The sequence below is a fragment of the Phocoena phocoena genome, chromosome 20 (assembly GCF_963924675.1).
Source record: "Phocoena phocoena chromosome 20, mPhoPho1.1, whole genome shotgun sequence".
NCBI lineage: Eukaryota > Metazoa > Chordata > Mammalia > Artiodactyla > Phocoenidae > Phocoena > Phocoena phocoena.
Genome location: NC_089238.1, coordinates 58,585,431 through 58,612,122, shown reverse-complemented (window position 1 = coordinate 58,612,122; position 26,692 = coordinate 58,585,431). Strand labels below are relative to the sequence as shown.

The 26,692-nt window shown below is 65.8% G+C and overlaps 2 protein-coding genes across 2 annotated transcripts; one reads left to right on the top strand and one right to left on the bottom strand.

Moving 5' to 3' along the window:
- Nucleotides 1-79: 79 nt before the first annotated feature.
- On the top strand, nucleotides 80-18,531 carry PIEZO1 (piezo type mechanosensitive ion channel component 1 (Er blood group)). The gene is made up of 43 exons (XM_065898420.1): nucleotides 80-140; nucleotides 810-910; nucleotides 1,214-1,474; nucleotides 2,107-2,218; nucleotides 2,332-2,510; nucleotides 2,607-2,755; nucleotides 2,835-3,017; nucleotides 3,167-3,289; nucleotides 3,386-3,480; nucleotides 3,596-3,750; nucleotides 3,874-4,050; nucleotides 4,513-4,638; nucleotides 4,712-4,912; nucleotides 5,327-5,531; nucleotides 8,356-8,460; nucleotides 9,033-9,186; nucleotides 9,404-9,647; nucleotides 9,723-9,819; nucleotides 9,911-10,082; nucleotides 10,490-10,579; nucleotides 10,656-10,765; nucleotides 11,042-11,113; nucleotides 11,706-11,806; nucleotides 12,108-12,189; nucleotides 12,260-12,316; nucleotides 12,406-12,578; nucleotides 12,683-12,743; nucleotides 12,911-13,148; nucleotides 13,237-13,495; nucleotides 13,566-13,754; nucleotides 14,011-14,269; nucleotides 14,508-14,637; nucleotides 14,716-14,863; nucleotides 14,944-15,158; nucleotides 15,265-15,423; nucleotides 15,504-15,651; nucleotides 16,933-17,121; nucleotides 17,226-17,318; nucleotides 17,396-17,568; nucleotides 17,646-17,768; nucleotides 17,842-17,921; nucleotides 18,014-18,203; nucleotides 18,282-18,531. The coding sequence occupies exons 2-43, from the start codon at nucleotides 872-874 to the stop codon at nucleotides 18,529-18,531; spliced, it is 6,366 nt and encodes a 2,121-aa protein (XP_065754492.1). The 5' UTR covers nucleotides 80-140; nucleotides 810-871.
- Nucleotides 18,532-18,779: 248 nt separating this feature from the next.
- On the bottom strand, nucleotides 18,780-26,457 carry CTU2 (cytosolic thiouridylase subunit 2). The gene is made up of 14 exons (XM_065899702.1): nucleotides 26,393-26,457; nucleotides 25,670-25,744; nucleotides 22,461-22,539; nucleotides 22,258-22,317; nucleotides 21,443-21,503; nucleotides 20,960-21,069; nucleotides 20,575-20,831; nucleotides 20,307-20,442; nucleotides 19,987-20,118; nucleotides 19,627-19,718; nucleotides 19,441-19,544; nucleotides 19,211-19,343; nucleotides 19,031-19,103; nucleotides 18,780-18,791 (listed from the first exon to the last, which is right to left on the bottom strand). Exons 1-14 carry the CDS (start codon nucleotides 26,455-26,457, stop codon nucleotides 18,780-18,782), a joined length of 1,389 nt encoding a protein of 462 aa, XP_065755774.1.
- Nucleotides 26,458-26,692: the final 235 nt, after the last annotated feature.

The window sequence follows — 26,692 nt, the reverse complement described above, 5'->3', positions numbered from 1 at the left end:
CGGCTGGCGCCCCCATGCCCCCGGGCTCGGCTCACGGGCCTTGGCTCGTCTGCAGCGCACGACGGCCGTGCCGCCGGACCCTGAGGACAACTGCATCGTACACGACCTCACTGGCCACAGCCCTGTCCGGCAGCGGCCCCGTGAGTATGGTGCGGCCGCACGGGTGCTGCCCCCTGGTGGCCTCGCCCGGGGCGGGCGCCGTATCTGTGATGCTCATGGAACCCGAGACCCTGCGGGGGTCTCCAGGCTCCCACCCGCTCCCCACCTGCCTCCCAGTCCCCAGACACCTTGACTGCTCTGCCTTGGGCTGCCTCTGCGGCCCTGGGAGCTGGGAAGACAGTGTCCCCAGGGCAGGGCTCTGGGGTGCTTCTTCCTTTTCCCTTTTGTTTTTGTGCTAAAGCCTCGATTTCCATTTTACACAGTAGAGGATGAAGCCGCTGGCCTCGGGGGCTGGCGTCTGGGGACGTGGGTGCTCACGGAGCTGGAAGGGGATCAGGGCAATCTCCTCCACCCCATCCCTTCAGAGTCTCGGAAGCCAAGGCCTGGAGAGGGGCGAGGACTGGCTAGGGTCCCACAGCACATCGGGAACAGGGTCGGACGGGAGCCCGGGCCCTTTGCCCGTGTGTTCCTCCCCCAGTGCCCTGTGAGCCTGTGCCAGGTGTGGCCCCCCTCCACCTAGGCTGTGGCTCCAGCACGCTGTCTGCATTTTCGGGCCACTCGGGTGTAGGCAAGGGGCTCGGGCCTATTGACGTTGGAGTTTCCCCAGCAGGGGTCTCGCCTCCCTGGTGACCCCTGCCCTCACCCCTTAGCGCGCTCCAGGCTGACTGGGCCTAAGGAGACGTCTCCGTTGCACGGCCTGGGCCACCTCATCATGGACCAGAGCTACGTATGTGCCCTCATTGCCATGATGGTAAGGGCGCTGGCCTGGGCCACCCCTCGGGCTGGGGCTTCCCGCGGGCTCCCTCGCGACAGATGGTGTCCTGGTGCCTTGTCACCAGAAGCGGTTGGGGCTGTGACCTGCTAGGCCAAGAGCAGCCCCGGCCAGCCCCCAGCCGCGTGTGTGAGTGTGCCTGGGCAGCTCTCCGGGCCAGCGGGGCAGGTTGGCCTTCCTGTCTGAGCCCCGGGGGTCCACCACCTCATTAGCCTGGGGGAACGGGGTATGGGTGCCGGGCCGGGTGTCCTGCGCAGTCCTACCCACGCCTCGGCCGTCCAGGTGTGGAGCATCACCTACCACAGCTGGCTGACCTTCGTGCTGCTGCTCTGGGCCTGCCTCATCTGGACCGTGCGTAGCCGCCACCAGATGGCTATGCTCTGCTCGCCTTTCATATTGCTCTACGGGCTGGCGCTCTGCAGCCTGCGCTACGTGTGGGCCATGGACCTGCGGCCCGAGCTGCCCACCGCCCTGGGCCCCGTCAGCCTGCGCCAGCTGGGGCTGGAGCACACCCGCTACCCCTGCCTGGACCTGGGCGCCATGGTGAGCCTCCTCCCACCCCCCTGCGTGCCTGTGATGACGCCGCGCTGCCCGTTCAGCCCCTAGTGCCGTGGGCGCTCTGGAGGCCGGAGCCCACGTCTGGTGGTCACCGGGGTCACCCAGCCGGCCCGAAGTAGTTGCTCGAAGAGCGTTTGTTGAGTGAACGAGTGACGATCTCGTGTTCCTGGGGGTGCCATCCCATCTGCCTGACACGGGCTCTGTGAGCATCGCACGCGGCCCCTGGGTCTCAGCGGGCGTCTGTGTCTTTGCCGTGCCCCCTTCTGGGACAGACCGTTGCACCTGGACGGCCGTGCAGCTGCCGGTCACGTGTGGGGGCCTGTGAGTTAGTTATATCTCACTGTGCAAGCCCAGGAGCCTGCAAGTGTGCAAACACCTGTGACCCCGCGTTCCCCTGCGGGTCTGTGTGCAGATGAGGTGGCGTGTGAGTGCAGGGGCTGCTGTGTGGGAGCGTGTGCATGTGCGTGAACTCGTGCCCGCGTACGAGAGGCTGAGCTTCTGCCTGCAGGGAGGCTGGCGCGCGGGGGCCGGGCAGGCCGCCTTCCTGCTGCGGTCTCACCCCGGCTCCCGGCTCCGCCGGCCGGGCCCCACTCAGTGCCGCCGCCCCTGCCCCCCAGCTGCTGTGCACCCTCACCTTCTGGCTTCTGCTGCGCCAGTTTGTGAAGGAGAAGCTGCTGAAGAGGGCGCGGGACCCCGTGGCGCTGATGGAGGTCACTGCGGCCGCCGCAGGTGAGCGGGCCGGGCAGTGGGGGGAGGGGGGAAGGGGCGCGGCCCCGCCCCCACCCGCCCGGTCCTGAAGCTGCACCCCGCTCGCCCCCCCCCCCCAACCGCCTGGCCTGCAGAGCCCACCCAGACGCGGACGCTGCTGCGGAGCCTGGGGGAGCTGGTCAGGGGCGTGTACGCCAAGTACTGGGTCTACGTGTGCGGCGGCATGTTCATCGTGGTCAGCTTCGCCGGCCGCCTTGTCGTGTACAAGATCGTCTACATGCTGCTCTTCCTGCTCTGCCTCACCCTCTTCCAGGTACGGGGGCGGGGCGCCGGGGGCGGGGCGCCGGGGGCGGGGCGCGGGCGTGCAGGGCCACGCGCGGCTGACCTCACCGCGCCTGGCCGTCGGCAGGTGTACTACAGCCTGTGGCGGAAGCTGCTCAAGGCGTTCTGGTGGCTGGTGGTGGCCTACACCATGCTGGTGCTGGTGGCCGTCTACACCTTCCAGTTCCAGGACTTCCCCGCCTACTGGCGCAACCTGACCGGCCTCACGGATGAGCAGTGAGTGTTGGGCACGGTGGCGGGGGAGGGAGGGGTGGCGGCTGCCGCGCTGGCGGCACTGACAGCCCCTCCCGTGCAGGCTGGGGGACCTGGGCCTGGAGCAGTTCAGCGTGTCCGAGCTCTTCTCTAGCATCCTGGTCCCGGGCTTCTTCCTGCTCGCCTGTATCCTGCAGCTCCACTACTTCCACAGGCCCTTCATGCAGCTCACCGACCCCGAGCACCGCCCCCCGCCCAGCGCCCGCACCCTGCGCTGGGCTCACAGGTGCGCCCGTCCTCCCTCCTGGTGCCTGGGGGCCTGCAGAGTGTCCCCTGAGCCCGCACAGGGGAAGGCCGGTCTCGGGCGGGAGTGGAGTCTGTACGGTTAGGGCGGGAGACCCAGAACAGGGTTGAGCGCTCGGCCGCTGCCTGCAGATGCCGGGGCCTCAGGTACTGGATGTTTTCTCCAACCCGCGGGGATCACGGCGTCAAGCCGGGCCCCACTCTCCCACCTAGTGGCTGCAGCACAGGGGTCCCAGTGCTGGGGTGGGATGGCAGGTGGGGCTTCTCTTGTCTCTGGGGAGGCGGGAATGGTAGGGGCTGCAGGGCACCCCGGAATGCGGGAGGGAAGGACACTTCAGGGTCCTGTCCCAGGCAGGACACGGTGAGCGGGACCCCCCTGCTGCAGCAAGAGGAAGAGGCGGCGGCACCCAGAGACGAGGGGCTGGGCGTGGCCGGCCCCCAGCAGGGTAAGCTCCAGGTGCCTGGATCCCGAGCCCCGGAGCCCCGTCAGTACACGGGATGGGACGGCCCAGGCCACAGAGGCCCTGTCCCCCGCTCCTCACGGCCCCCCCAACCCCCCAGCCAGCAAGTGGGGCCTGGTGGCTGAGCGGCTCCTGGACCTGGCCACCGGCTTCTCGGACGTCCTCACCCGCGCGCAAGTGCTCACGCGGCGTCTGCTAGAGCTGCACGTCTTCAAGATGGTGGTCCTGTACACCGTGTGGGTGGCCCTGAAGGAGGTGAGTGTGGGCACGCTCAGGCACTCCCACCGGCCTCCCTGGAGCCGGTACCAGCGCGTGGCTGCGGATCGTGGGCCCGCGGGGAGGGCGCAGCCCCGCCTGCCACTGCCCGCCTGCCCACAGGTGTCCGTGCTGAACTTCCTGCTGGTCGTGCTGTGGGCCTTCGCCCTGCCCTACCCCCGCTTCCGGCCCATGGCCTCCTGCCTGGCCACCGTGTGGACCTGTATCATCATCGTGTGTAAGATGCTGTACCAGCTCAAGGTCGTCAGCCCCCACGAGTACGCCAGCAACTGCACCGAGGTACGGCCGCTGCTCCGGCTTGGGTGCAGGGACGGATGCGGAGGGCCTGGGCTTCCTGCGGAGGACCCACTCCCCAGGTTGAGACCTCTGGGTTCAGAGGTGTGTCCCGACCCGGCTGACTTCCTGACGGAAGTGCAGGTCCTGGCATGAGGGGCACAGAGGCCTGATGTCCGCTGGAGGGAAGTGCGGGGCTGCTCAGGGAAGCCCGCCCGCAGATTTCTCTTCACTCTCCCAGCCCCTGCTGGTGGCCTCCCTGTCCCCGAACACCATCCGTGTGCCCTTCCCTACGGAGGTGGGTTGGAGGCTGACAGCGCCCCACGTCCCTGGCTGGGGACAGCTGTGCTCCGGCACAGACCCGTCGGAGCTGTGGCTGCAGCGGGGGTGTCACGTGGGGCTGGCGGTCCCCGGGGTCAGCGTCCGGTGCCTGGTGGGCGGGAGGTGCTGACGCCGCCCCTCCCCCAGCCCTTTCCCAACAGCACGAACCTGCAGAAGACGGAGATCCACGAGTCCTTGCTGTACCGGGGACCCATCGACCCCGCCAACTGGTTCGGGGTGCGGAAGGGCTTCCCGAACCTGGGCTACATCCAAGTGAGTGCGGGGCAGGTGGGCCGGGGGGGTGGAGTCAGGGGCTGGGCGGGGCCTGACTGGCCACGCCCCCCAGAGCCACCTGCAGATCCTGCTGCTGCTGGTGTTCGAGGCCGTGGTGTACCGGTGCCAGGACTACCACCGCCGCCGGCACCAGCTGGCCCCGCTGCCGGCCCAGGCCGTCTGCGCCGATGGCACCCGCCAGCAGCTGGACCGCGACCTGCCCAGCTGCCTCAAGTACTTCGTCAACTTCTTCTTCTACAAGTTTGGGCTGGAGGTGAGGCGGGCGTCGACTCTCGCCTCCTCCCTGGGCAGGCCTGAGCCACTGGGGGTCGTCGCCACCCTCTGTGGGGTCTGCTGCAATGGGCAGGCCCAGGGCGGGGGGAGGGGGGACCACCGAGGTGTGTCAGGTCCTCCAGCTGAGTTGGCCTGGAGGAGTGAGGGCGGGGGGCCTGGGGCCCCGGCTGGAGAGGGGCTCCGTCTCGACTCCGCCATGGTGCCCCCGCCTTGGTTCCCCCCGCCGTTGAGACGTGTCCAGCCTCTCCGTCCCTCCAGGAGGGTGGCCTGGGCTGTCGTGAGCCCGGACCATTGCCCCCCACCCTGGGCTGCCCAGAGGCAGAGCCAGGAGGGCTCCTCCCCCGGCTCACTGCGTCCCCATCCTGGTCGCCTCGTCCCGCTGTGCCACCCCCAGATCTGCTTCCTGATGGCCGTGAACGTGATCGGACAGCGCATGAACTTCATGGTCATCCTGCATGGCTGCTGGCTGGTGGCCGTCCTCACCCGCCGGCGCCGTGAGGCCATCGCCCGCCTCTGGCCCAGCTACTGCCTCTTCCTGGCACTCTTCCTGCTCTACCAGTACCTGCTGTGCCTGGGCATGCCCCCTGCCCTGTGCATCGGTGAGCGGGGTGGCCTGCGGGCTGGGGTGGGCGTGGGGTGAGTTGGGCGTGCGTGGCTGCACCCAACCTGGGCATCCCAGCCCCTGGAGTGGCCTCAGGCCCCTCCTCCCCGTGCATGGACTCTGTGGGCTGCAGTCGTGCTGGCTCCCTCGCTGGCCTCCCCTCATCCTCTGCTTTCTTTTTGCCCAACGTTCTATTTTGAAAACGTTCAAATAACCGGAGAGGTTGGGAGAATAGTCCAAGGAGCAGCTGTACGCTCTTCCCAGGCAAATGGGAGTCAGTCTGGGCTCCACGCTCCGTACAGCCAGGGCGGGGACCCTCTGTGTTCAGGACGGTGACCACACACGGCCGTCCACCCCCGGTCTGATACGCCATCCATACTCAGCAGCCTCGTCCTCAGGGCCACGTCCCTGGTAGCTGTTGGCTTTGACCAGGAGCTGACGGGAGTGCTTGGCCGTCCTCTTCTCCCATCGCCTTTGGTCAAGACCGTCCCAGCCTCTGTCTCTTGTGAGCTTGCCAGAGTCAGGCCAGCGGGCTCACAGAAAGCCCTGCACTTAGTTCTGTGGGTTGTGCCCCAGAGCGTAGACACTGGGGAATGCTTGGGCAGGAACGGTCCAGGACGGGGAGTCAAGTGGCCATCGGGGCGTTGGGGGCCCCCAGCCCACCCTGTCAGGGGACCAGCGCTCTGCCCCGCGCGTCCACGTCTGCTGACTCTCCCGTTGGCGGGACTTCACAAAATGGACGTTTTTGCTTTCTGTTATTCCTGGTACGTTTGTTACTTGGCTTCTCTGCGAGGAGCTTTGATTTCTCTCTCTTCCCGCTCTGTTTCCTGTTGTCTTGGCAGTGGGTGCAGGGTTCTGTCTGAGCGCTTTGTAACCCACCCTGCGTTCCCGCTCACGTTCAGAGCGTCTCAGAGGTGCCCGTGGAGCCCTGCAGGCAGGCACTTTGGTGTCCGCGTCAGTACTTTGGAAGTCAGGCCCCTGCCCTGTGAGAGGCCCCTTTTGGGTCACAGCCCCTGGGTTTCGGCTGAAGAGTAGCAGAAGCAGAGCAGAGTTCCTGAACGTCCTCCACCCAGTTTCCCCGACGTGAACGCCAGCCTCTGAAGCGACCCAGCACAGCGACCAAAGTTAAGAACGAAAATGGGGGCCAGGCCACCAACCACGGCCGGAGCCACGGGCCGCATGGCTGTCCCCAGGGGCCCCCACCGCTCTCGGTCCTCGGCCGGCTCCTTGGCCTCCTTTGTCTTTCATCACCTTGAGACTGGGGGGAGCAGGAAGTGGTCGTTTGTAGAACACCCCTCATCCCAGCATCGAGGGGTGTTTCTTCCTTAGACCTGGTTAAGCACTTTTGGCAAGGAAACCGCAGCCGTGACCTGCCCATCTCGGTGCGTCCCGCTGGGGCTGGTGTGTCTCATCGCGGGTGACACCCCTTTTCCGCCAGTCTCGCCGCTGCTCGTCACTGTCGCGTGTTCACTTGCAGGGCAGGCTTAGGACCCGGCAGGAGTCTTGTCTCCCCGTAGACTCTCGCCCGCTGGTTTCAGCGCGCTCTGTGGATCCGCCCGCAGGGGCTGTCTGGTTTTCTCACAGTGATTTTCTGTCTCCTGTGGTGATCGATTGGCATCGTCTGTAAAGAAGAGCTGTGGCCCTTCTCCCTACTGATCTGTGCGGTTGTTTGCTTTATCTGTAGAGAGACTCCGGGCCTGTATCCCCAGGCTTCTGCTGCACTCCTGTCGCTGGTGCTGTGTCCACACCGTACCCGCGTTGGCCCTGGGATACGTCCTCAGCCTTGGGGTCTGCCGGGTGCTGCTGCCTCAGGAGCCGCCCCCGCCCTGCCCCCATCCCAGGAAGTCACCCCCCACCCCGCCCCGGAGCCTGGTTCCTTTCCCTGGAGGGTGGAATTCAGAAACCAAGACCTGGGCCCCGGGTGTGCGTGTTGCCATGCCGTGTCACTGCTCCTCTATTCGCCTTGGTGGACAGTGTCTGTGTTCCGTCGAGACGCCGTTTGCAAAGTTACTTAGGGCAGCTCCTTTCTTCCTGGCCCCTCCCGGGAGGCGCGTTATACACGCGCTGTCCAATTAGATCACCTGTCAGTCTGCGCTCCGTCCCGGGCTCCCCCAACCATGTAGTAGAATTCACTGTGTGGTGCTGACCAGCATGTAGAGCTGTGTCCGTCCCCAGGTCCCTGCCCCGCTCCCATCCCCAGCGCCCACCCTGGTCTCCATCCCTATGGTTTGCCTTTGGATGGTGTAACCTAGGAGTCTGGTTTATCTCACGAGATGCAGTTAAGGTGCATTGGGCTGTGGCCTGGATGACGCTTTGCTCACGTTCCTTGCTGGGCAGTTTTCCACGGGTTGGGTACGCCAGAGCTGGCTTGACCTTTCCCCCCTCGGATGGCACTGGGCCGTTTCCAGGTCTGGGATGTCGGGGATAAGCTCCTGCAGACGTTCGTTCGTTGGGCGGTGCACAGGTGTTTGTGTGGCCGTGGTTTTCAGTTCTCTGGGATGACCACCCGGGGTGGTCCCACTCCTTCATCTCCACGCCAGCACTTGGCATCCACATGGTTTTATTTTAGCCATTCTGCCAGGTGCACAATGAAGCCTCATTCGGGTCCACGCCGACTGTGGCCCACACATGAGGCTGTGCCCCGCCCACCTGCCCATGTACCCCCTCCCCAGCCACTGGCGCCTGGGGCACATGTCCGTGAGAACTGGGCTCGCTGGTCCTGTGTGCTCTGGAGTCTCCGGGTGGGAGTGGGTGTCCAAGTGACACCCGGGGACGCTGGGGACGGGTTGGGGTGGTGGGTGATGTGCACCCTCTTCCCACAGACTACCCGTGGCGCTGGAGCCAGGCTATCCCCATGAACTCTGCCCTGATCAGATGGCTGTACCTGCCGGACTTCTTCAGTGCCCCCAACGCCACCAACCTCATCAGTGAGTCCCCTGGGGCCCCTCGTGCACACACGGCACTGCTGGCCATGCAGGAAGCTGTGCAGGTTCCCGCGGGATAGGTGGCAGGCAGGCGGCGACCCTCCTCTGCGGCCAGCGAGGGCTGAATCGTCCAGGCCTTGCGGCCAGTCCAGTCCTACAGTTCCCCGCGGGGGTGTGTTCCGTGAGTGTGCCTGGTCCCACGGGTCCACCTCACGTGCGCTTCCTGCCACACGGTGTGGGCGCAGGTGTGCACACAGGTATGGATGTGGGGGACGACACGGGTGTGTAGTCAGGCTCACGTTGGCCTCACTTCCTGACAGTCGTGTGGTGCACGTAGACCCCCACGTGTACACATGCAGAACGTGTACAGAGACAACGTGTTCCCCCACATCTGTGTGCGCATCCACGCTGTGTGTAGATGCCGGTGCAAACGCGCGTGCATGCTTCCGCCCAGGGCCTGGGGGATGAGGGCAATGCCGGGCGGGAAGTGCCCTGCACCCCGTCGTGGGCCAGGCCTCTGTGCAGCCAGCGCTCCCCGGGGCGCGGCGCGGCAGTGGCCTCCTGTGTGCCCACAGATGACGTCCTCCTGCTGCTCTGCGCCTCCCAGCAGTGGCAGGTGTTCTCGGCCGAGCGCACGGAGGAGTGGCGGCACGTGGCAGGCATCAACACTGATCGCCTGGAGCTGCTGCAGGGGGAGCCCAACCCCGTGCCCAACTTCATCCACTGCAGGTGGGCGTCGCAGAGGCCGCACGGCTCCCGGGGCCGACGGACGCGCCTGGGCTTGAGCGGGACTGAGCCAGGACGCGCGCCGCCAGGGGTGTCTCTGTGGCCGGGACGAGGGGCGGACGCTGGCCCCGCAGCAGGGGGGCCGCCCGGGAGTTCCCCTGGTCCTGGGCTGTGGCGGAGGCGCGGTGACCAGGGCCCAGAGTGACGCTCTGCCCGGCAGGTCCTACCTCGACATGCTGAAGGTGGCCGTCTTCCGCTACCTCTTCTGGCTGGTGCTGGTGGTGGTGTTTGTCACGGGGGCCACACGCGTCAGCATCTTCGGGCTGGGCTACCTGCTGGCCTGCTTCTACCTGCTGCTGTTTGGCACCAGCCTGCAGCAGAAGGACACGCGCACCCGCCTCGTGCTGTGGGACTGCCTCATCCTCTACAACGTCACCGTCATCGTCTCCAAGAACATGCTCTCGGTGAGCCCGGCCCCCGGCCCCCAGCCCCCAGCCCCCGCCCGGGGGCGCCCAGGCTGACCCTCCTCCCACCTTCAGCTCCTGTCCTGCGTCTTCGTGGAGCAGATGCAGAGCAGCTTCTGCTGGGTCATCCAGCTCTTCAGCCTCGTGTGCACGGTCAAAGGCTACTACAACCGTGAGTGGGCGAGGCGGGCGGCCGGGGCCCCGAGGCGCGTGGGGACGTACGCGGCTTCCAGGACCCTGACCTGGCTGGCGTCCATCCGCAGCCACGGAGATGCTGGGCCGCGACCAGGACTGCCTGCTGCCTGTGGAGGAGGCGGGCGTCCTGTGGGACAGCGTCTGCTTCCTGTTCCTGCTGCTGCAGCGCCGCGTCTTCCTCAGCTACTACTTCCTGCACGTCCGGGCCGAGCTCCGCGCCACTGCCCTGCAGGCCTCCAGGTGGGCCCCCCGCCGCACCCCGGGCCGTCCCTCTGTGACGTGGCCCGCCCCCTAGAGGGAGAACCGAGGAGACAGACCCACTAGGACCCTCTCCATACCCCGGTGGTATGTGGCCTCGGCCCCGGCTCTGCCACCAGCTGGTGCTTTGGGCCGGTCGTGGCCACCGCGCTGGCCTGAGGGCGCATCCCTGCGCTTTGGCTGGTGGGCCAGCGGCTCTCCCACCCCCCACCCCCCCATCTTCTACCCCGTAAGACTGGAGGCTGCGGGAGGGTCTCTCTCACAGAAGCAGCATGCGACAAGGCGGGTGTTGAGCTCTGTGGGCTGGGCCCCTGCTGCTGTGGGTGCGCAGGACCTGGGCCGCCAGGCTGAGCCGGAGCTAATGCCCCACCCCCGCTGTTGCCCCACAGGGGCTTCGGCCTCTACAACGCTGCCAACCTCAAGAGCATCGAGCTCCACCGCAGGGCGGAGGAGAAGTCGCTGGCCCAGCTGAAAAGACAGTAGGTGCCGCGTGGGTGGGGCCACGGGCTCTCTGGCCCCGCCCCACCTTGCGCTGAGCCGCCTCCCGCCCTGCAGGATGGAGCGCATCCGGGCCAAGCAGGAGAAGCACAGGCGTGGCCGGGCCGGGCGTGGCCGGGCTGGCCGCGGCCACCTGCATGGCTCCCTGGACCCCAGCCAGGAGTCAAGTGAGTGTGGATGGGCCCCGCGTCCCCGTGTGTCCACGCCTGGTGGAGCCTGCCTGTGTCTGTGCTGTGTGGCATCCCACGGGGCTTCCCGGCCCAACCACCCTGTGCCGCTTGGTCTCTGTCCCCACGGGCCACGTGGCCAGCCCGTGACTGTCCGTCTGCACTTGTGGTCTGTCCTGCCCCACCCCCCCACACACACACGGCACCACACATGGCCTGCCCCTTCGCTGCCCTGGGGGCTCCCCGCTGGCTTATGCTCACCCCGCCCCTCCACAGGGCCCAGCAGTGCAGGGGGCTCCTCCTCGCCACGGCCACAGTGGCGGCGACCCTGGCTGGACCACGCCACAGGTACTGCCCCCGCCTCGCCTGCCCTGGCTGCCCTCTCAGAGCTGCCGTGTGCCAGGCAGGCCTCCCGCACCCTGGGCGCCGGCTCCCCCGGGACGGAGGGGGCGCGCCCTGCGCTGACCTGGCCGGCACCCCCAGGAGCCCCGTGCGTGGGCTCTCAGGTTCCCTGCTGAGCCTCGCTGTCGTCGGGCCACGCCCCCGACCACACGCTCTGTTGTCTCCTTCCTGATGCGTGGGCTCGGAAGCCTGGACCCCGGCTGCTGGTCCGCACTGCCCCTGCTTTTCTCGCCCTGCCTCCACGCGTTTCTCTCGCCTGGTCTGGTCCCGTGCCACCGCTCCCGCCCGTGCCCCGCACACGTGCCACAGTCCCCCAGCCTGCCGCTCACTGCCCGCTGCCCCCATGGCCATCGCTGGGGGGAGGGTGGCATGCAGGCCTTGGCCCGGGGTCGCAGGCTGTTGAGGGAGTCTAGCATCGCCAGGCTGTTCCCAGACCCGCCCCGAACCGAGGAGACGGACCTGAGGGTCCGGGGGACGAGGAGGGAGGTGTGGAGCCCAGCCACGGGGGCGGCCGGCTCTCAGTGACCCCTGCCCGCAGTCATCCACTCCGGGGACTACTTCCTGTTCGAGTCGGACAGCGAGGAAGAGGAGGAGGTGCAGCCCGAGGATGCCCGGCCGTCACCACAGAGCGCCTTCCAGGTGAGCACGCGGGCTGGCGGGGCCGCTGGGGCCTGCAGACGGGCTCAGCGTATGCTGGGCACACGTTCTCCTGTCCGTCTTCGGGCCCTTGGCTCTCAGCATGGGGCCTGGCGCTGACAAGCAGGACGTGCTGGGTGGGCGGCACGCACCGCCCAGTCCTCCCTCCACAGCTCCGTGGCCCATTTCCTGCCCAGGCGCAGGGAGCGGACGGCCCCCAGCTGGGCCTCCTGGCCCCAGGCTCCTCGGCTAACGGGATCAGGTCAGGGGAGGCCGCGTGCTAACCTGGGGCCCTGGCCTGCAGATGGCGTACCAGGCGTGGGTGACCAACGCCCAGATGGTGCTGCACCAGCAGCGGCAGGAGCGGGCAGGGCAGCTGCCCACGGGTGAGTCCGGCGGCTGGCGGGTTGCAGGGAGGTGGGGCTGCAAGGCGCTGACCAGCACCCCCGTGCCCAGGCGGTGACCCAAAACAGGAGGCAGAGCTGGCAGAGGGCTTGGAGGATGAGGTATCCGGTGAGTTGGCCCGAGGGCTGGGGGCTGGGGGGCTGGGGGTCTCCCGCTAGCCGCCCCTCCAGCACCGGCGTGCCTCGCCCTCGCCGCAGGCCGCAGCCACGTGATGCAGCGAGCGCTGAGCACCATGCAGTTCCTGTGGGTGCTGGGCCAGGCGCTGGTGGACGAGCTGACGCGCTGGCTGCGCGACTTCACGCGGCACCACCGCGCCACGAGTGACGTGCTGCGTGCTGAGCGCTACCTGCTCACGCAGGAGCTGCTCCGGGTGAGTGGGCCGCCCCGCCCCCGGCGCTCACACCACGCCCACTGAGGGCACCCCCACGCCTTCTCGCCCACCGCGGCTGCCCTGAGCCCCTCGCTGCCCTGCAGGGCGGAGAGGTGCGCCGGGACGTGCTGGACCAGCTGTATGCCAGCGAAGCTGAGATGATCCGTGATGCCCTGAGCACCCCATCCAGGTAGGAGCGGGGACCCACCCCGCCCGGCCTGTCTTTGGCCCAGAGTGAGGTCCAGCCCCGGCACTTGGGCTGCCGCACAGGGGCAGGCAGCCGGCTGGGCCCTCATCCACCGAGACCCCGAAGCCCTCCAGGCCCGCCCCAGAGCCTGAGGGGCGCACAGGACCCCTTGTGACCCGCCCCTCTTGCAGCGGGCTGGGGGCGGAGGAGCCACAGAGCAGCGTGACGGAGGACATCAGCAGCCCTCTGAGTGCCAGCTGTAACACCCAGAGCAGCGGCGAGGAGACGGTCACCGAGCCCGGGGCTTCCCTGCACGGCTCCCGGGAGCTTCCCGCCAGCGGCCGCGCCAGAACGCGCACAGCCAGCGAGCTGCTCCTGGACAGGTGCGCGGGGAGGGGTGTACGGCGGGAGGGCCGGTGGGCCCAGGCCCGCCTGGTGGCCCCAGAGGCTCTGAGCGTGGTCCCCCCGCAGGTGCCTGCACATCCCGGAGCTGGAGGAGGCCGAGCGGTTCGCGGCGGGACAGGGCCGTGTGCTGCGGCTGCTGGAGGCCGTGTACCAGTGTGTGGCCGCCCACTCGGAGCTACTCTGCTACTTCGTCATCATCCTCAACCACATGGTCACCGCCTCGGCCGCCTCCCTGATGCTGCCCGTGCTGGTCTTCCTGTGGGCCATGCTGTCCATCCCACGGCCCAGCAAGCGCTTCTGGATGACGGCCATCATCTTCACCGAGGTTGGCATCGCGGCTGGCGGTGGGGGTGGGGGTCGGGGGCCGGCGCCCCACTGACTCCTCTCGCCTGCAGGTCACGGTGGTCACCAAGTACCTGTTCCAGTTCGGCTTCTTCCCCTGGAACAGCCACGCCGTGCTGCGGCGCTATGAAAACAAGCCCTACTTCCCGCCACGCATCCTGGGCCTGGAGAAGAGCGACAGCTACATCAACTGCGACCTGCCGCAGCTCATCGTGCTCTTCTTCCACCGCGCCCAGCTGCTGGTGAGCACACGCGCCGCGCAGGGCCGCTGCCTCCCGCAAACACACGGGCTCAGCACACACGGCCGTGCAGGGCCGCCTCTCGCGCGCGCACACGTGGGCACACAGCGCACATGGCTGCGCGCACGCCCAGCCACCTTGCTCCGAGGCAGGCCGGATGCCGCGAGGCCCAGCGTGGGCCTGGCCACCTCGCCCACGCCATGTGCTGCCCAGTGCTGCCATGCCGGCCTTCTCACCAGCCCCGCACGTCCCTCCACAGTGCTACGGCCTCTGGGACCACGACGAGGACCCTGTCCCGAAGGAGCGTGACAGGGGTGGTAGGAAGGACAAGGCGGCTGAGGAGGAGCCGGCCCTGCTGGGACCCCAGGGGGAGCCAGGGGTGGCCAGGGCCCCCACTGAGGACGACATCCCGGTGGAAGCCAAGGACGGGCCCCCAGAGCCCCGTGACGAGAGGCTCAGCCTGCGTCTCAGGAAGAGGAGGAAGGAGAGCACAGGACCCAGAGGACGGGTAGCCACTGGTACGAGGGCCTGGCCACGTGCAGCCATCGCGGCCCACCTGGTGGAGCCACTGCCCCAGCTGCGTCCCTGACGGCCACTGCTGGTGACCCTCAGTGGGGGGGGAGGGGGACCCTGCACTCAGTCTGGTCTGTGAGGCGGGGCAATAGCAGCCCCTGTGGGGTCTCGGGATGGTCAGGAGTCTGAGCCGGGCCCAGCCCCGTACCGTGGGCTCCGTCAGCAGCGGCTGCTCCCCCCCAGAAGGCGAGGACAAGGAGGTGGGAGCGGAGGCGGCGGCTGCGGCGGCTGCAGAGAGCGAGGAGAGGCAGAGCCGCCCCTGCAAAAGAGTGAGGGCCCTGGGGCTCCGGCTGCAGAGCTTCTGCCTGTCCCTGTGAGTGACCCGGCCGGGAGCGCCCAGGCCAGGGTGGGTGGGAGGAGTGGGGCCTAGACTGAGGCCGCTCGCCTGCAGGGTCCGAAGCGTGTACTGGCCTGTAAGGCGCTTCTTCCACGACATTCTGCACACCAAGTACCGCGCGGCCACCGACGTCTATGCTCTCATGTTCCTGGCCGACGTCGTCGACTTCGTCGTCATCATCTTCGGATTCTGGGCCTTTGGGGTGAGTTGGGTCTCAGGGCCCCCACGAGCACAGCCCCGCATCTGCGGCCGTGCCCCTGACCTCTGCTCCCCCGGCTACAGAAGCACTCGGCGGCCACAGACATCACGTCCTCCCTGTCAGACGACCAGGTGCCGGAGGCCTTCCTGGTCATGCTGTTGATCCAGTTCAGCACCATGGTGGTTGACCGCGCCCTCTACCTGCGCAAGACCGTGCTCGGCAAGCTGGCCTTCCAGGTGGTCCTGGTGCTGGCCGTGCACCTGTGGATGTTCTTTATCCTGCCGGCCGTCACCGAGCGGTAGGTGCCGGGGCTCCCCGCTGTCACCGAGCGGTAGGTGCCGGGGCGGGGACCGTGGAGCTCCGGCCTCAAGACAGGCACCTGCCCCGGCTCCTGTCCCATCCAGCATGTTCAGCCAGAACGCGGTGGCCCAGCTGTGGTACTTCGTCAAGTGCATCTACTTCGCCCTGTCTGCCTACCAGATCCGCTGCGGCTACCCCACCCGCATCCTCGGCAACTTCCTCACCAAGAAGTACAACCACCTGAACCTCTTCCTCTTCCAGGGGTGAGTGTGGCCGGCCTGGGCACCTGCGGCAGGGCTGTCCTCCCCACCGGCCCTCCTGACGGCGCCCCGGTCTCCGGCAGGTTCCGGCTGGTGCCGTTCCTGGTGGAGCTGCGGGCTGTGATGGACTGGGTGTGGACGGACACCACGCTGTCCCTGTCCAGCTGGATGTGCGTGGAGGACATCTACGCGAACATCTTCATCATCAAGTGTAGCCGAGAGACAGAAAAGGTGCCCGGGCCCCGGGGTGGGGGGAGCAGGGGACACCGGTCACGCCCCACCGGGGTCCCTCCTGGGGTTCACAGCCCACGAAACGTGAGTCCAGAGAGCATCGTCCTAAAAACTTCCTGGAGGCCAGAAGGGGCTTCTTCGAGGGGACAATGAATGTGGCCGTGTTGGGGTGGCCAACCACAGAGGGGCCTGAGCAGACGCCGGGCAGGAGAGGCCTGGCTTCTTGGGCCCTGGTTCACTAGCACGGGTCATGGTGTGGGCACTAAAATGTTAGTTGGGTTTTCGTGCTTTTTTTTCTTTTTTAGCAGTTTTATTGATAAAATTCCCACACCTCGTTTGGTGGTTTCTGGTCTATTTAGACTTAGGCGAGCGTCAGCAGTCCATTTAAGCTAGTGCCCGTCACCCGGAGAGAAGCCCATTCCCACTAGCAGTCAGTCCCCAGCCCCTGGCCCCTGTTCGTCTTCTACACGGATGTGCCTGTTCCCGTGGTGCCATTTACGTGGAATCATGGGACACATGGCCTTCCGTGACTGGACTTCACGCTTCTGTCAGCATGACGTGGCCTAGGACACCTTTTTGGGTGCCCTAAAAAACGCCCCCATGGCCATTCACGTCCAGAACTGTGGCCACAGGCCCCCTTTTCTCCTGGGTGCACACCCAGGAGTGGAACTGCCGCGTGGGTGTTGCCTGGCGGGGGCGCCATCCTACCTGCCCACGTGTTACTGTGTGATCTCGCCGGTCCTGGTAGGGGTGAGGCGGTTCTGCTTGTATTTCCTGTTGACTAATAACGTCGAGCATCTTTTCCTGTGCTTGTGGGTCACTCGTGTATCACCTTGGGAAGACGTGCGCTCACGTGTCTCGCCGGCTTTTACTTGGGTGGTTTCTGTTGCTGTGAGAGTTCTTTGTGTGTCCCGAACACTAGATGCTTCTCAGAGACGTTTGCCCCGAAGGCTTTTACCGTTTTAGGTCTTAGGTTCGAGTTCACTTTTGCCGAGGGTTTAAGGGCCCAGCGTGACTCTTCAGCACGTGGGTGTCTAGCCGCCCCTCTGCAGAGTCGCAGAGGAAGGGTCTGTTTCTGGCTCTGGGCTCTACTCCCCGGTCCCCACTATCTTCACTGCCACGGCTTCAGTTTCAATGCTCAGTCAAGGCTCGACTTCGTGGGGGCCACAGGGGAGCCTGAGACCATGGCGCCCGCCGCCACAGAGCAGGGAGGCAGGCTGCTCGGCACGGTGCAGAGCCGCACCGGGTGACCTGTATTGCCCCACGCCCCCCAACCCCCAGAAATACCCGCAGCCCAAGGGGCAGAAGAAGAAGAAGATCGTCAAGTACGGCATGGGCGGCCTCATCATCCTGTTCCTCGTGGCCATCATCTGGTTCCCGCTGCTCTTCATGTCCCTCGTGCGGTCCGTGGTCGGCGTCGTCAACCAGCCCACTGACGTCACCGTCACCCTCAAGCTGGGTGGCTACGAGGTGAGCGGCCTCCACCCGGGAGACGAGCTCGCCCTCCCGTGGCTGCTGGTGGCCTGGGGCGGGGGAGCTCCCGTGGCGCCACGTCACCGTGTCCCCACCGCCAGCCCCTGTTCACCATGAGTGCCCAGCAGCCGTCCATCGTGCCCTTCACGCACCAGGCCTACGAGGAGCTGTCCAAGCAGTTTGACCCCCAGCCGGTGAGTGCCCCCAAACGCAAACGCAGGGATGGGAGGGGGCCCGGCTGTGCCCCGCTGAGGTGCCGCCCTCCGCCCAGCTGGCCATGCAGTTCATCAGCCAGTACAGCCCCGAGGACATCGTCACGGCGCAGATCGAGGGGAGCTCCGGGGCACTCTGGCGCATCAGCCCGCCAAGCCGGGCGCAGATGAAACGGGAACTGTATAACGGCAGCGCCGACATCACCCTGCGCTTCACCTGGAACTTCCAGAGGTGCATCCCGGGACAGGAGGGGCCGGGCTTGGGGGGGGGGGGCACGCCCGTGGGGGTCACACCTCGTGCTGTCGTAGGGACCTGGCCAAGGGCGGCACGGTGGAGTACACCAACGAGAAGCACACCCTGGGCCTGGCCCCCAACAGCACCACCCGGAGGCAGCTGGCCAGCCTGCTGGAGGGCACCTCAGACCAGTCCGTGTGAGTGGGGCCTGGGGGCCGGGGGGCTGCACAAGGGCTGGGCTGGGCCTGACCTGCCGGCCTCCTCCCACAGGGTCATCCCCCACCTCTTCCCCAAGTACATCCGCGCCCCCAACGGGCCTGAAGCCAACCCCGTGAAGCAGCTGCAGCCCAGTGAGTGGGGCGGGGGTGCCAGGGCGGGGGTGCCAGCCGTGGCCTCGGCCCCGGACAGGGCGGTGGCCTGATGCCTCCTGGTTCCGACCCAGACGAGGAGGCTGACTACCTCGGCGTGCGCATCCAGCTGCGCAGGGAGCGCGTGGGCTCGGGGGCAGCTGGCTTCCTCGAGTGGTGGGTCATCGAGCTGCAGGACTGCCAGGTTGACTGCAACCTGCTGCCCATGGTCATCTTCAGCGACAAGGTCAGCCCGCCCAGCCTGGGCTTCCTGGCCGGCTACGGGTGAGTGCGGCGGGGCCAGGGCGTGGGCTTGGGGTGTGGGCCAGGCCGTAGCCCCGACGCTCACTCGCCCACCTGCAGGATCATGGGGCTGTACGTGTCCATCGTGCTGGTCATCGGCAAGTTCGTGCGCGGCTTCTTCAGCGAGATCTCGCACTCCATCATGTTCGAGGAGCTGCCGTGCGTGGACCGCATTCTCAAGCTGTGCCAGGACATCTTCCTGGTGCGGGAGACTCAGGAGCTGGAGCTGGAGGAGGAGCTGTACGCCAAGCTCATCTTCCTGTACCGCTCACCCGAGACGTTGATCGCGTGGACGCGCGACAAAGACTAGGGACGCTCGCATCAGGGCCGGGGCCTCGGCCCGGTGCAGGACTGCTCTTACCGTCCTCCCTGTGGGGCCCGGCGGCCCGGCGCCCCCTGCCCACTCGTACTGTAGAGTTTTCTAATTAAAACCTTTTTATTTATACAAATGGGTGATCACAGGCCACCCGCCCATCCGCGCCTTCCTGCTCCGCTGAGGTCGCGCCAGGCCGTGCCCCGTCCTCGTGGGCCTCCGGCAGACACTCCTGGATCTCCTGCTCAGCCTCGGCCCTGGGGAAGCCGCACGCTGGGAACCGAGACCCAGAAGGACCCCTCCTAGCCGCCCCCGCCCACCCCGGCAGAGCGGGCAGTACCTCTGGCTGCGGAGCTGGGCCTCGGCCAGGATGTAGGGTGGCAGGGGGTCCAGGGAGGGCTGCAACAGAGAGCTGACGTTGGTGCCGGGGCTGCGTGGCACAAACCCAGGCCAGTGCCCACCTGCCCCCTCACCCGGGGGAGAGGCTTCCACTCACCAAGTCCTTCATATTCACACGGCAGCCATAGCACAGCTGCTCAATCACACGGGCGCGGGGGTCGTCGTCCTCCCTGCGCGAGTAGAAGGCTCAGCAAGGGCCCGAGGACACCCCTCCCCCGTGCAGCCGCGAGGTGCCGACCATGGCGGGTGGGGCTGACAGGACAAGGCAGGGACTCACATCCTGCAGCAGTGCTGGGCCCTGCCCATCCCGCTGCGGCAGCGGGACACGGTGGGCGCCTCAGCCTCTGCGACGGGGGGCTGCGTCTGGGGGAGCTGCGAGGAGGTCTGGGCCCCAAAAGCCGTGGCACTGTCTGCAAGCAGAGAGGAGCTGAGGGGACCTCGGGGGCCGCGCAGCCCCCATGCCCGCTCGCCGGCGCCTCTCCCCCGGCACCCTGCGCAGGGACACACCGGCAGTGTCGACGTCCAGCACGCACATGCAGAGCAGGCAGCGGGGCCCGGGGCTGCCGGCGGCACAGCCATCCCTGGGCGCCTTCACCAGCTTCTCGCTCGTCCTGGGGGTGGGGGACAGGGCACCGTCGGCTGGGGGGCTCCACTCCCTCCCAGGGCCCCCTCCCGGTACCCACACACACCCACCTGTACACGGTGCTGACCGTGGAGGGGAACTGGGCCTGCAGCCTGAGAATGAAGGCCTCCATCAGCCGGTGGATGCTGGCCTTTTCCGGGGCCTGGGAGCAATGAGACAAGGGGGCCGGTCAGGGCCCGCTGAGAGCAGGGAGCACGGGCTTCTCTACACCACCAGCCCGAGAGTCTGCGGTGCAGCCAGCCAGGGCCCCTGCTCTTTGAGCGTCCCTGTCGTTAGACAAAGCATCGCTGACAAATGTCAGACTGCCCCACCGTCCCTCCCCCACGTGCATGACCCCCAGCTGGGCACCCTCCTCCCTCGAGAGCCACCCCTTCCCGGAGAGCACGACACGCGGCGCGGGCACCGCTGACCTTGGTGTCGACGGCCGGCGTGAAGACAGAGGGGACGGCAAACAGGCGGTTGTAGAAGGCGACCTCCTTCAGCGTGTGCTCGCGCATGGGCCGCACCACCACCACGTCGCCGTGTCGCTCGTCTGAGAAGCCCTGGGGGCGGGGGGCACAGCGTTCCCTGCCGCCCGCAGCTGACCGGCTCACAGCACCCCCTCCTCCCCTGCCAGCTGGGGGGTCACGGGCTACCCCCCGCCTCGCGGGCAACCCGACTCAGGAGACGCCGCGTCAAGAGAAAGGGGCCAGGAGGGTGGGGACGCGGCCCTGGGCAGCTGCAGGCGCACCGTGTCCCAGGCGAGGAAGGCCCCTCTCCCCAGTGCCAGGCTGGTCATGAGCTTGACGGCCAAGCGGGTGCAGCTGTCCCCCGTCATCACCTTGGAGTAGCCGTGGGTCCGGGCCACGTGCAGGATCAAGTGGGTCCTGCAGGGCAGGGCAGGGGGTCTCAGGGGCCCAGGGAGGGTAGGCCCAGAACTCCGGGGGGCAGGGGGGAGAGGGTCTCAGGACCTGGGTGGGAGGGACGGGGCTGGCACCCTGGGGTGGCAGGGAACTCACCGCAGCGTCTGCAGAAGCTCCTCCTTGGCCGTCAGCGTCTTAACTGAGTTGAAGAGTCTGGACAGAGCCTCAGTCTGGCTGGCTGTGGGCAGCCCAGCCCGGCCCTGGGGGTGCTGGAGGCAGGGCCGGCTCTGCTTCTCCTCCCCCAGGGCATGGTGCTGCTGTAGGAAACGGTCCACGGCCGCCTTGTAGGCTCCCTCGGTCCCCACCGGCTCCCGGGCAGAGCAGCGCAGCACAGACGGCGGCAGGCTGAACACCTTGTGTGTATTTGGGGCGGGCGGGAGTGTGTGAGGGCCAGCCCACCCCACGTGGGGAAACAGGCTGGCGCCCCTCTGGGACACCCAGCAGTCACCCCGGGGCGCTCTAGCAGGGACAGCTTGCCCACCTCTTCCAAGGCGACGATGTGCCACGGGAAGCCGACGGTCTGCAGGACCAGCTTCACCTCGGCCAGGGTTTTTGCTCGGTCCTCTGGGCTCCGGCCACAGGCTGCTCCCTCTGAGAACCGCAGGCAGAAAGGAGAGTAAGGTCAGGGCCAAGGCCATTGCACCCTGGAGGCAAGCAGTCTCTGGACGCTGACCTGTGTCCTTGCAGGTCGTTTTCAGAGTGGCTGGGGGGGGGTTCTCTGTTTTGGTTGGGGAGAAAAGAACTCGCCCTTCTCACTCAGTGCCCTTGACCCCATGACAGACGCCAGGCAGATGCTCCCGCCCAAACCTGGACGGTCTGAGATTTAAGACAGCAGCGGTGCTGCCTGTCGAACACGGGCATCATCTCGAGAGAAACGCCCCCACCAGGGCTTTGTGTGGGCACAGCGCCAGCCGTCAGCGGGCCCAACCGAGCACCACGGCCCGGGAGAAGCAGCGACACGTACCATCGGCGAAGACAACCCCTGGCACGAAACGCAGTCTCTTGGCAGAATCTTGACTCAGGCCCTGGGGTGGACATGAAAGGGCCTTAGGTCCACAGCCAGGCGCTGGACAGAGCCGGGGTGGGCCGCTGCTCTCACAGCCTCCGGCCAGGGCTAGGGGACCAGGAGGCGAGCACAGAAGGCCAAGCACAGAAGCGCTGTGCCGAAGCCCTGGGCCGCCTCCCGTTAGCCCTGGTACAGACCGCCCCACAGCCCCTCACAGAGCCCAGGGAATCCGTGTGTGTCCCACGCGGGCCAAGGCCTCCGACGCCCAAGCTGAGCCTTCCGGGCGCCGCCCCCATGCCCCTTGCCAGTCTCCGCCCCGCGCCCCTCCGCCACCCGGCCACGCCCCGGCTCCTCCGGGTCTCCCCTCAAACTTCTCAGGGAAGCCACCCTGCCCCCCGCCAGAGCCATGCCCTCTAGGCCCCCGAAACGCCTGCTCGTTTCACCATCCTGACACACCACCAGGACTGCGGGGAGGGCCCTGGGCCCCAGGACACTCTGAGGGGCGCTCTGGCGTGGCGCACACATGGCTTCCCAGCAACGTGTTTCTAACGCAGTCCAGCAAAGGGATGGGGCGCTAAACCGGGACACGGCTGGCACTCTGGACACCACTTCGGGGGCCTGTGCCCCTTGTGCACACGTCCCAGAGCCCTCGGGCGTCCTAGCTGGGGAGTGGGCCTTTCTCCCCAGCCCCAAGCAAGAGCCCCTCAGTGCCAGCCCCCCACCCTGGAGTTCGACCGGGCACAGCCTGGGTGCAGGACGGTGTGCAGGCGTACCTCAAGGACCTGCCAGAGCATGGAGCTGGACGAAGGCCCCCCGGACCACGCCAGGAGCACCTGGGGGAGAAGGAACATCACCAGAGGCACTGCGCCCCCAACATGCCCCATCCCCGCCCACGGACGTCAGGCCACCCCCCAAGTCCAGGTGTGCGGGAGGCTGCCGGGACAGGCCGCCTGCGGGAGGGGGCGCCACACCCTACCTTCTCCCCTGGGAAGATCAGCCGGTTCTTTCCAAGCACAGCTCTGAACTTGTGGACGTAAAAGACCTTGAAACAGTCCCTGCAAGACAGACCAGCAGCAGCTGCGGCAACACCGCCCAGGCCACCGCCCGCCGTGAGGATGGGGAAGCTGTCCATCCCTGCCTCGCAGAAGGACAGCCTAACGCTCCGCCGGGTTACGTTCTCCTTTAGTTAGCAACTTCCACCCTTAAAAGCAGTGTCTTGACGTCGAGGCTGCGCCCAAAGACTGGCAAGGGGAGCCAGGGTTGAGGGGTTCTCACCAACTGTGGCTGCCCCAGGATGGGCCTCACATCACACAGGAAGGCCCGCTTGGGTCACCCCCAATTCTCACCACTGTGAACTGCAGCTACTCAGGCAGGCCCAGCTGGCGGAAGGGCATGCACGGGGCAAGGCCACCCTAACCCTTCCCTAGGCAGAGTAGCTAACCCCTTCCAAGACCCCCGTGGGGAGGCACTGAGCAGGCTGTGGGGTCAGGAGACTAGCATCATAAAGCCCCACACTGGCCTCCAGAAATGCCCAGGAGGCTCCCACAAACGCGGAGAACCATAACTTCAACAGGGCCTGGGACTCTGCATTCTTGGCCAGCCTTCCAGCTGAGCCTGGGGCTCACCAGGTCAGAGGTTCTTAGCCTTGGCCGCACATGAGAATCACTCAGGCCGACCACGTCAGGATGTATTAGGTGAGACCCAGGCACCCACATTTAAAAGCTCCCCAGGGCAGCTCCCCGGCGGTCCAGCTGTTAGGACTCGGCGCTCTCACTGCCGTGGCCCGGGTTCCACGCCCGGTTGGGGAACTAAGATCCCGCAAGCCGCAAGGGATGAGAAGAAGGGAAGGAAGGAAGGGAAGGGAAGGGAAGGGAGAAGAGGGAGGGAGGGAAAAAAGAAACAAAGAAACGAGGACTTCCCTGGTGGTCCAGTGGGGAAGACTCCACGCTCCCAATGCCGGGGACCTAGGTTCGATCCCTGGTCGGGGAACTAGATCCCACATGCCGCAACTAAGAATCCACATGTGGCAACTAAGAAGTCCACATGCCACAACCAGGAAGTCTGCATGCTGTAACAAAGATCCAGCATGCTGCAACTAAGACCCAGCACGGCCAAGATAAATTAACAAATGCTGAATATAAAAAAAAGAAGTATAAGAAAAAAAAGGAAAAAAGAAAAGAAAGGAAAGAGAGAGAGAGACGAAAAGACAGAAAGATGGGAAGGAAGGAAAGGAGAAACAGAAGGGAGAGAAAAAAAGAGGGGAGAAAGACGGAGAGACAGAAAAGAAGGAAAGAAAGGAAAAAAGGGAAGAAAGGGAAAGGAGGAAAAGGAGGAAAAGGAAGGAAGAAAGAGAGAGCAAGCTCGCTCCCCAGCAGGCAGCCAAGGTGGACAACAGTGCCTGGCGCAGCAGGGAGCAGAGCGGCCCCAAGCCTGGGGCTCTGCCCCCATATCTATTTCCTTCTTCCTGTATGCACGTGCTGGTATCACAGCAGTCCCCCCAACCCCAAGCAGGCACCACTTACAAAATGCCGACCAAACACCCCGAGGCACCTCTGTGGATGGTAACAACTCGGTTTTAGCAGCAAATCACTGGGGCTCCAGGGACCCCAGGAGACCAGCCATGGGAGTGACTCCTGGAAGGTCAGGGCCCGGGGAGGCTCCTCAAGCAGACACAGATGCTCACGGCGGCACAGAGGACCCCGTGGCTGCTGCACCCATGTCTCCCCAGCACCACTAGGCTCCTGAAGCCACATGCGCCCTGTGGGTCGGGCCAGGCCAGGGTTTCCGACGTGCTGAGCCTCTCCAGTCACTGAGGAAACTTGCTCAAAACCTAGCTTGCAGAACCTGCAACCTGGAAGATCAGCCTCCCGTCTCTTCCCGGGACTCGGCAAGCGGGGGAGGGGGAGCTCTGGGCCCAGAAGGAGTCGCTGCGGCCTCTCTTCTTATCTGTGAGTTCTCAAAACAGACTGGAGAGATCATTGTTTCTAGATGCTCTTACGTGCTTAAAGCAGTGACTTCCTTGCCTAAAACGTATTTCCTGATGGCACACACCAAGTCTACTAGCCCCCCCCCCCCCCCCCCCCGGCAAAGATGGGCAAGTATGAGAGAGTCTGGGGAAAACAACTTATTCCGTCCCTTCGGTTTCTCTTTCGGAAACTTAGAAAGTAGAGTCCAGTACTCTGGAAGACCAATTTAAAAATGTGAGCCCATCACTCATTCAACATGCGTTCATTCGCTATACAAAGCATGCAATGTCACCAGAAATTCACAGGTATAAAATGAGAGACAGGCCCTGCCCTTGTGGAGCTATGAATCCAGTGAACGTGATCAGACGTTGGAAGTTATGATTCAAGGGCGATGTGACAGGGCCACAGAGAGCTTCAGATAAAACCGAATATGCTCAGGCCTCTCTGGGAATAAGCCCCTGCTGTCCAAAGGTCCTCCCAGAGCTGGGAGAAGACTACAGCCCACCCTCCATCCCTCTCTCTCTCTCGCAAGTCACACAGCATCATGAAGAACCACCTGCCAGAGACCCCAGGATGCTCCAATCTGCCCCTATATGCGTTCCAGCTGCCCCAAAGAGCTCCTCCCACACACCACGCTACACGTTCACTCCCAACTCTCCCCGTAAGCTCCATCAATACCTTCCTGCCACCTGACCAATGGCTGGATGATGGGAGAATGGCACTCACACAAGAAACCTGCACACACACACAGACACGCCAGCAGGATGTTAGAAGCAGGAGTAAAGTGGTAAGATGCTTTCAAAAGCAAGAAACAAAGCCACAGGGCTTCCGTGGTGGCGCAGTGGTTAAGAATCTGCCTGCCAATGAAGGGGACACAGGTTCAAGCCCTGGTCCGGGAAGATCCCACATGCCGCGGAGCAGCTAAGCCCTTGTGCCACAACTACTGAGCCTGCGCTCTAGAGCCCGTGAGCCATAACTACTGAAGCCCGCGCACCTAGAGCCCGTGCTCTGCAACAAGAGAAGCCACCGCAGTGAAGAGCAGCCTCCACTCACCGCAACTAGAGAAAGCCCGTACACAGCAACAAAGACCCAACACAGCAAAAAATAAATAAAAAATAAAATATATTTTTTTAAAAAAACAAAGCCACAGATATGGGGGCAGTACTGGTTACTGAGTGAAACCGTGTGTACCAGGTCGCCTGCCACCTCCATGCCTCACCTGCAGAAAGCATCTCCGGCTCGGATCACCACGACAGGCAGGCCTTCCTTGCACTTCACACACTTTTGCTCACGGCTTGAGACGTGGGCGGGGGGGGGGGGGGGGAGAGAACAGGAACACAGGTTACAACCCTCTCCCGGGGGCTTCAGGGAGACCGTAGCCTGTTTCTCACCCCAAACTGTTGTACGAGAGGTCACTGGGGCCCGGGGCGGGGCGGGGGGGGGGAACCACACAAACCACGGCTTGTATCTTATCCAAACTACCACTGTGGGGAAATACCAGGGCCCTAGGGAGATTTCAGTCTGTTAAAGCCAGCTCAGTGGGCTCAATCTCTCAGGGGCTGGCACAAGAACAGAGCCAACTCGCTCTCTGCGGCCCTGGAAGGGAGAAGTGGAGCCAGTGAGTAGAAGAGACAGGGAGGCCGACTTTCCTCGCCTCCCTGTAAGGACAGCTTGGTCAGGGGCGAAGCCGTCCCACTGGCTGCAAGAATTAGAGGTGGGAGAGCGCACAGTGTTTACCACGGGCTTGCCAGGCACTCTCCGAGTGCTGCGGAGTGAGGTCCACCCCCGACCTCAGGTTCCGGGGCTCCTGGGACCCGCCCTCGGCGGTCTCCTGGCTTCCCGGGGCCCTGAGCGTAAAGCGCGGGCCGGCCCCTCGGGGCAGGGCTCGCCGTCGGCGGGAGCGCCGGAAAGAAAGCGGCGGGTGCGGCCGTCCAACTCTTACCAGGGCCGTGGCGGCGGCGGCCCCGCGGGGGCGGGCTCCCGATAGTCGTCGCCCACCTCGCACATGGCTGCTCCGTATCACGGGGCGGGGGCGGGGGCGGGGGCGGGGGCGGCGGCGGCGGCGGCGGCGGCGGCGGCGGCGGCGGCGGCGGCGGCGGCGGCGGCGGCGGCGGCGGCGGCGGCGCGACCTGACTACATCATCAAGGCGCCGGCGCGCACATGACGCGCAGGCCGGGGGCGGGCGCTCCCTATGACGTCAACTCGGAGCCGGCGCGGCCGTGACGCGCAGGCCGGGCCGGGC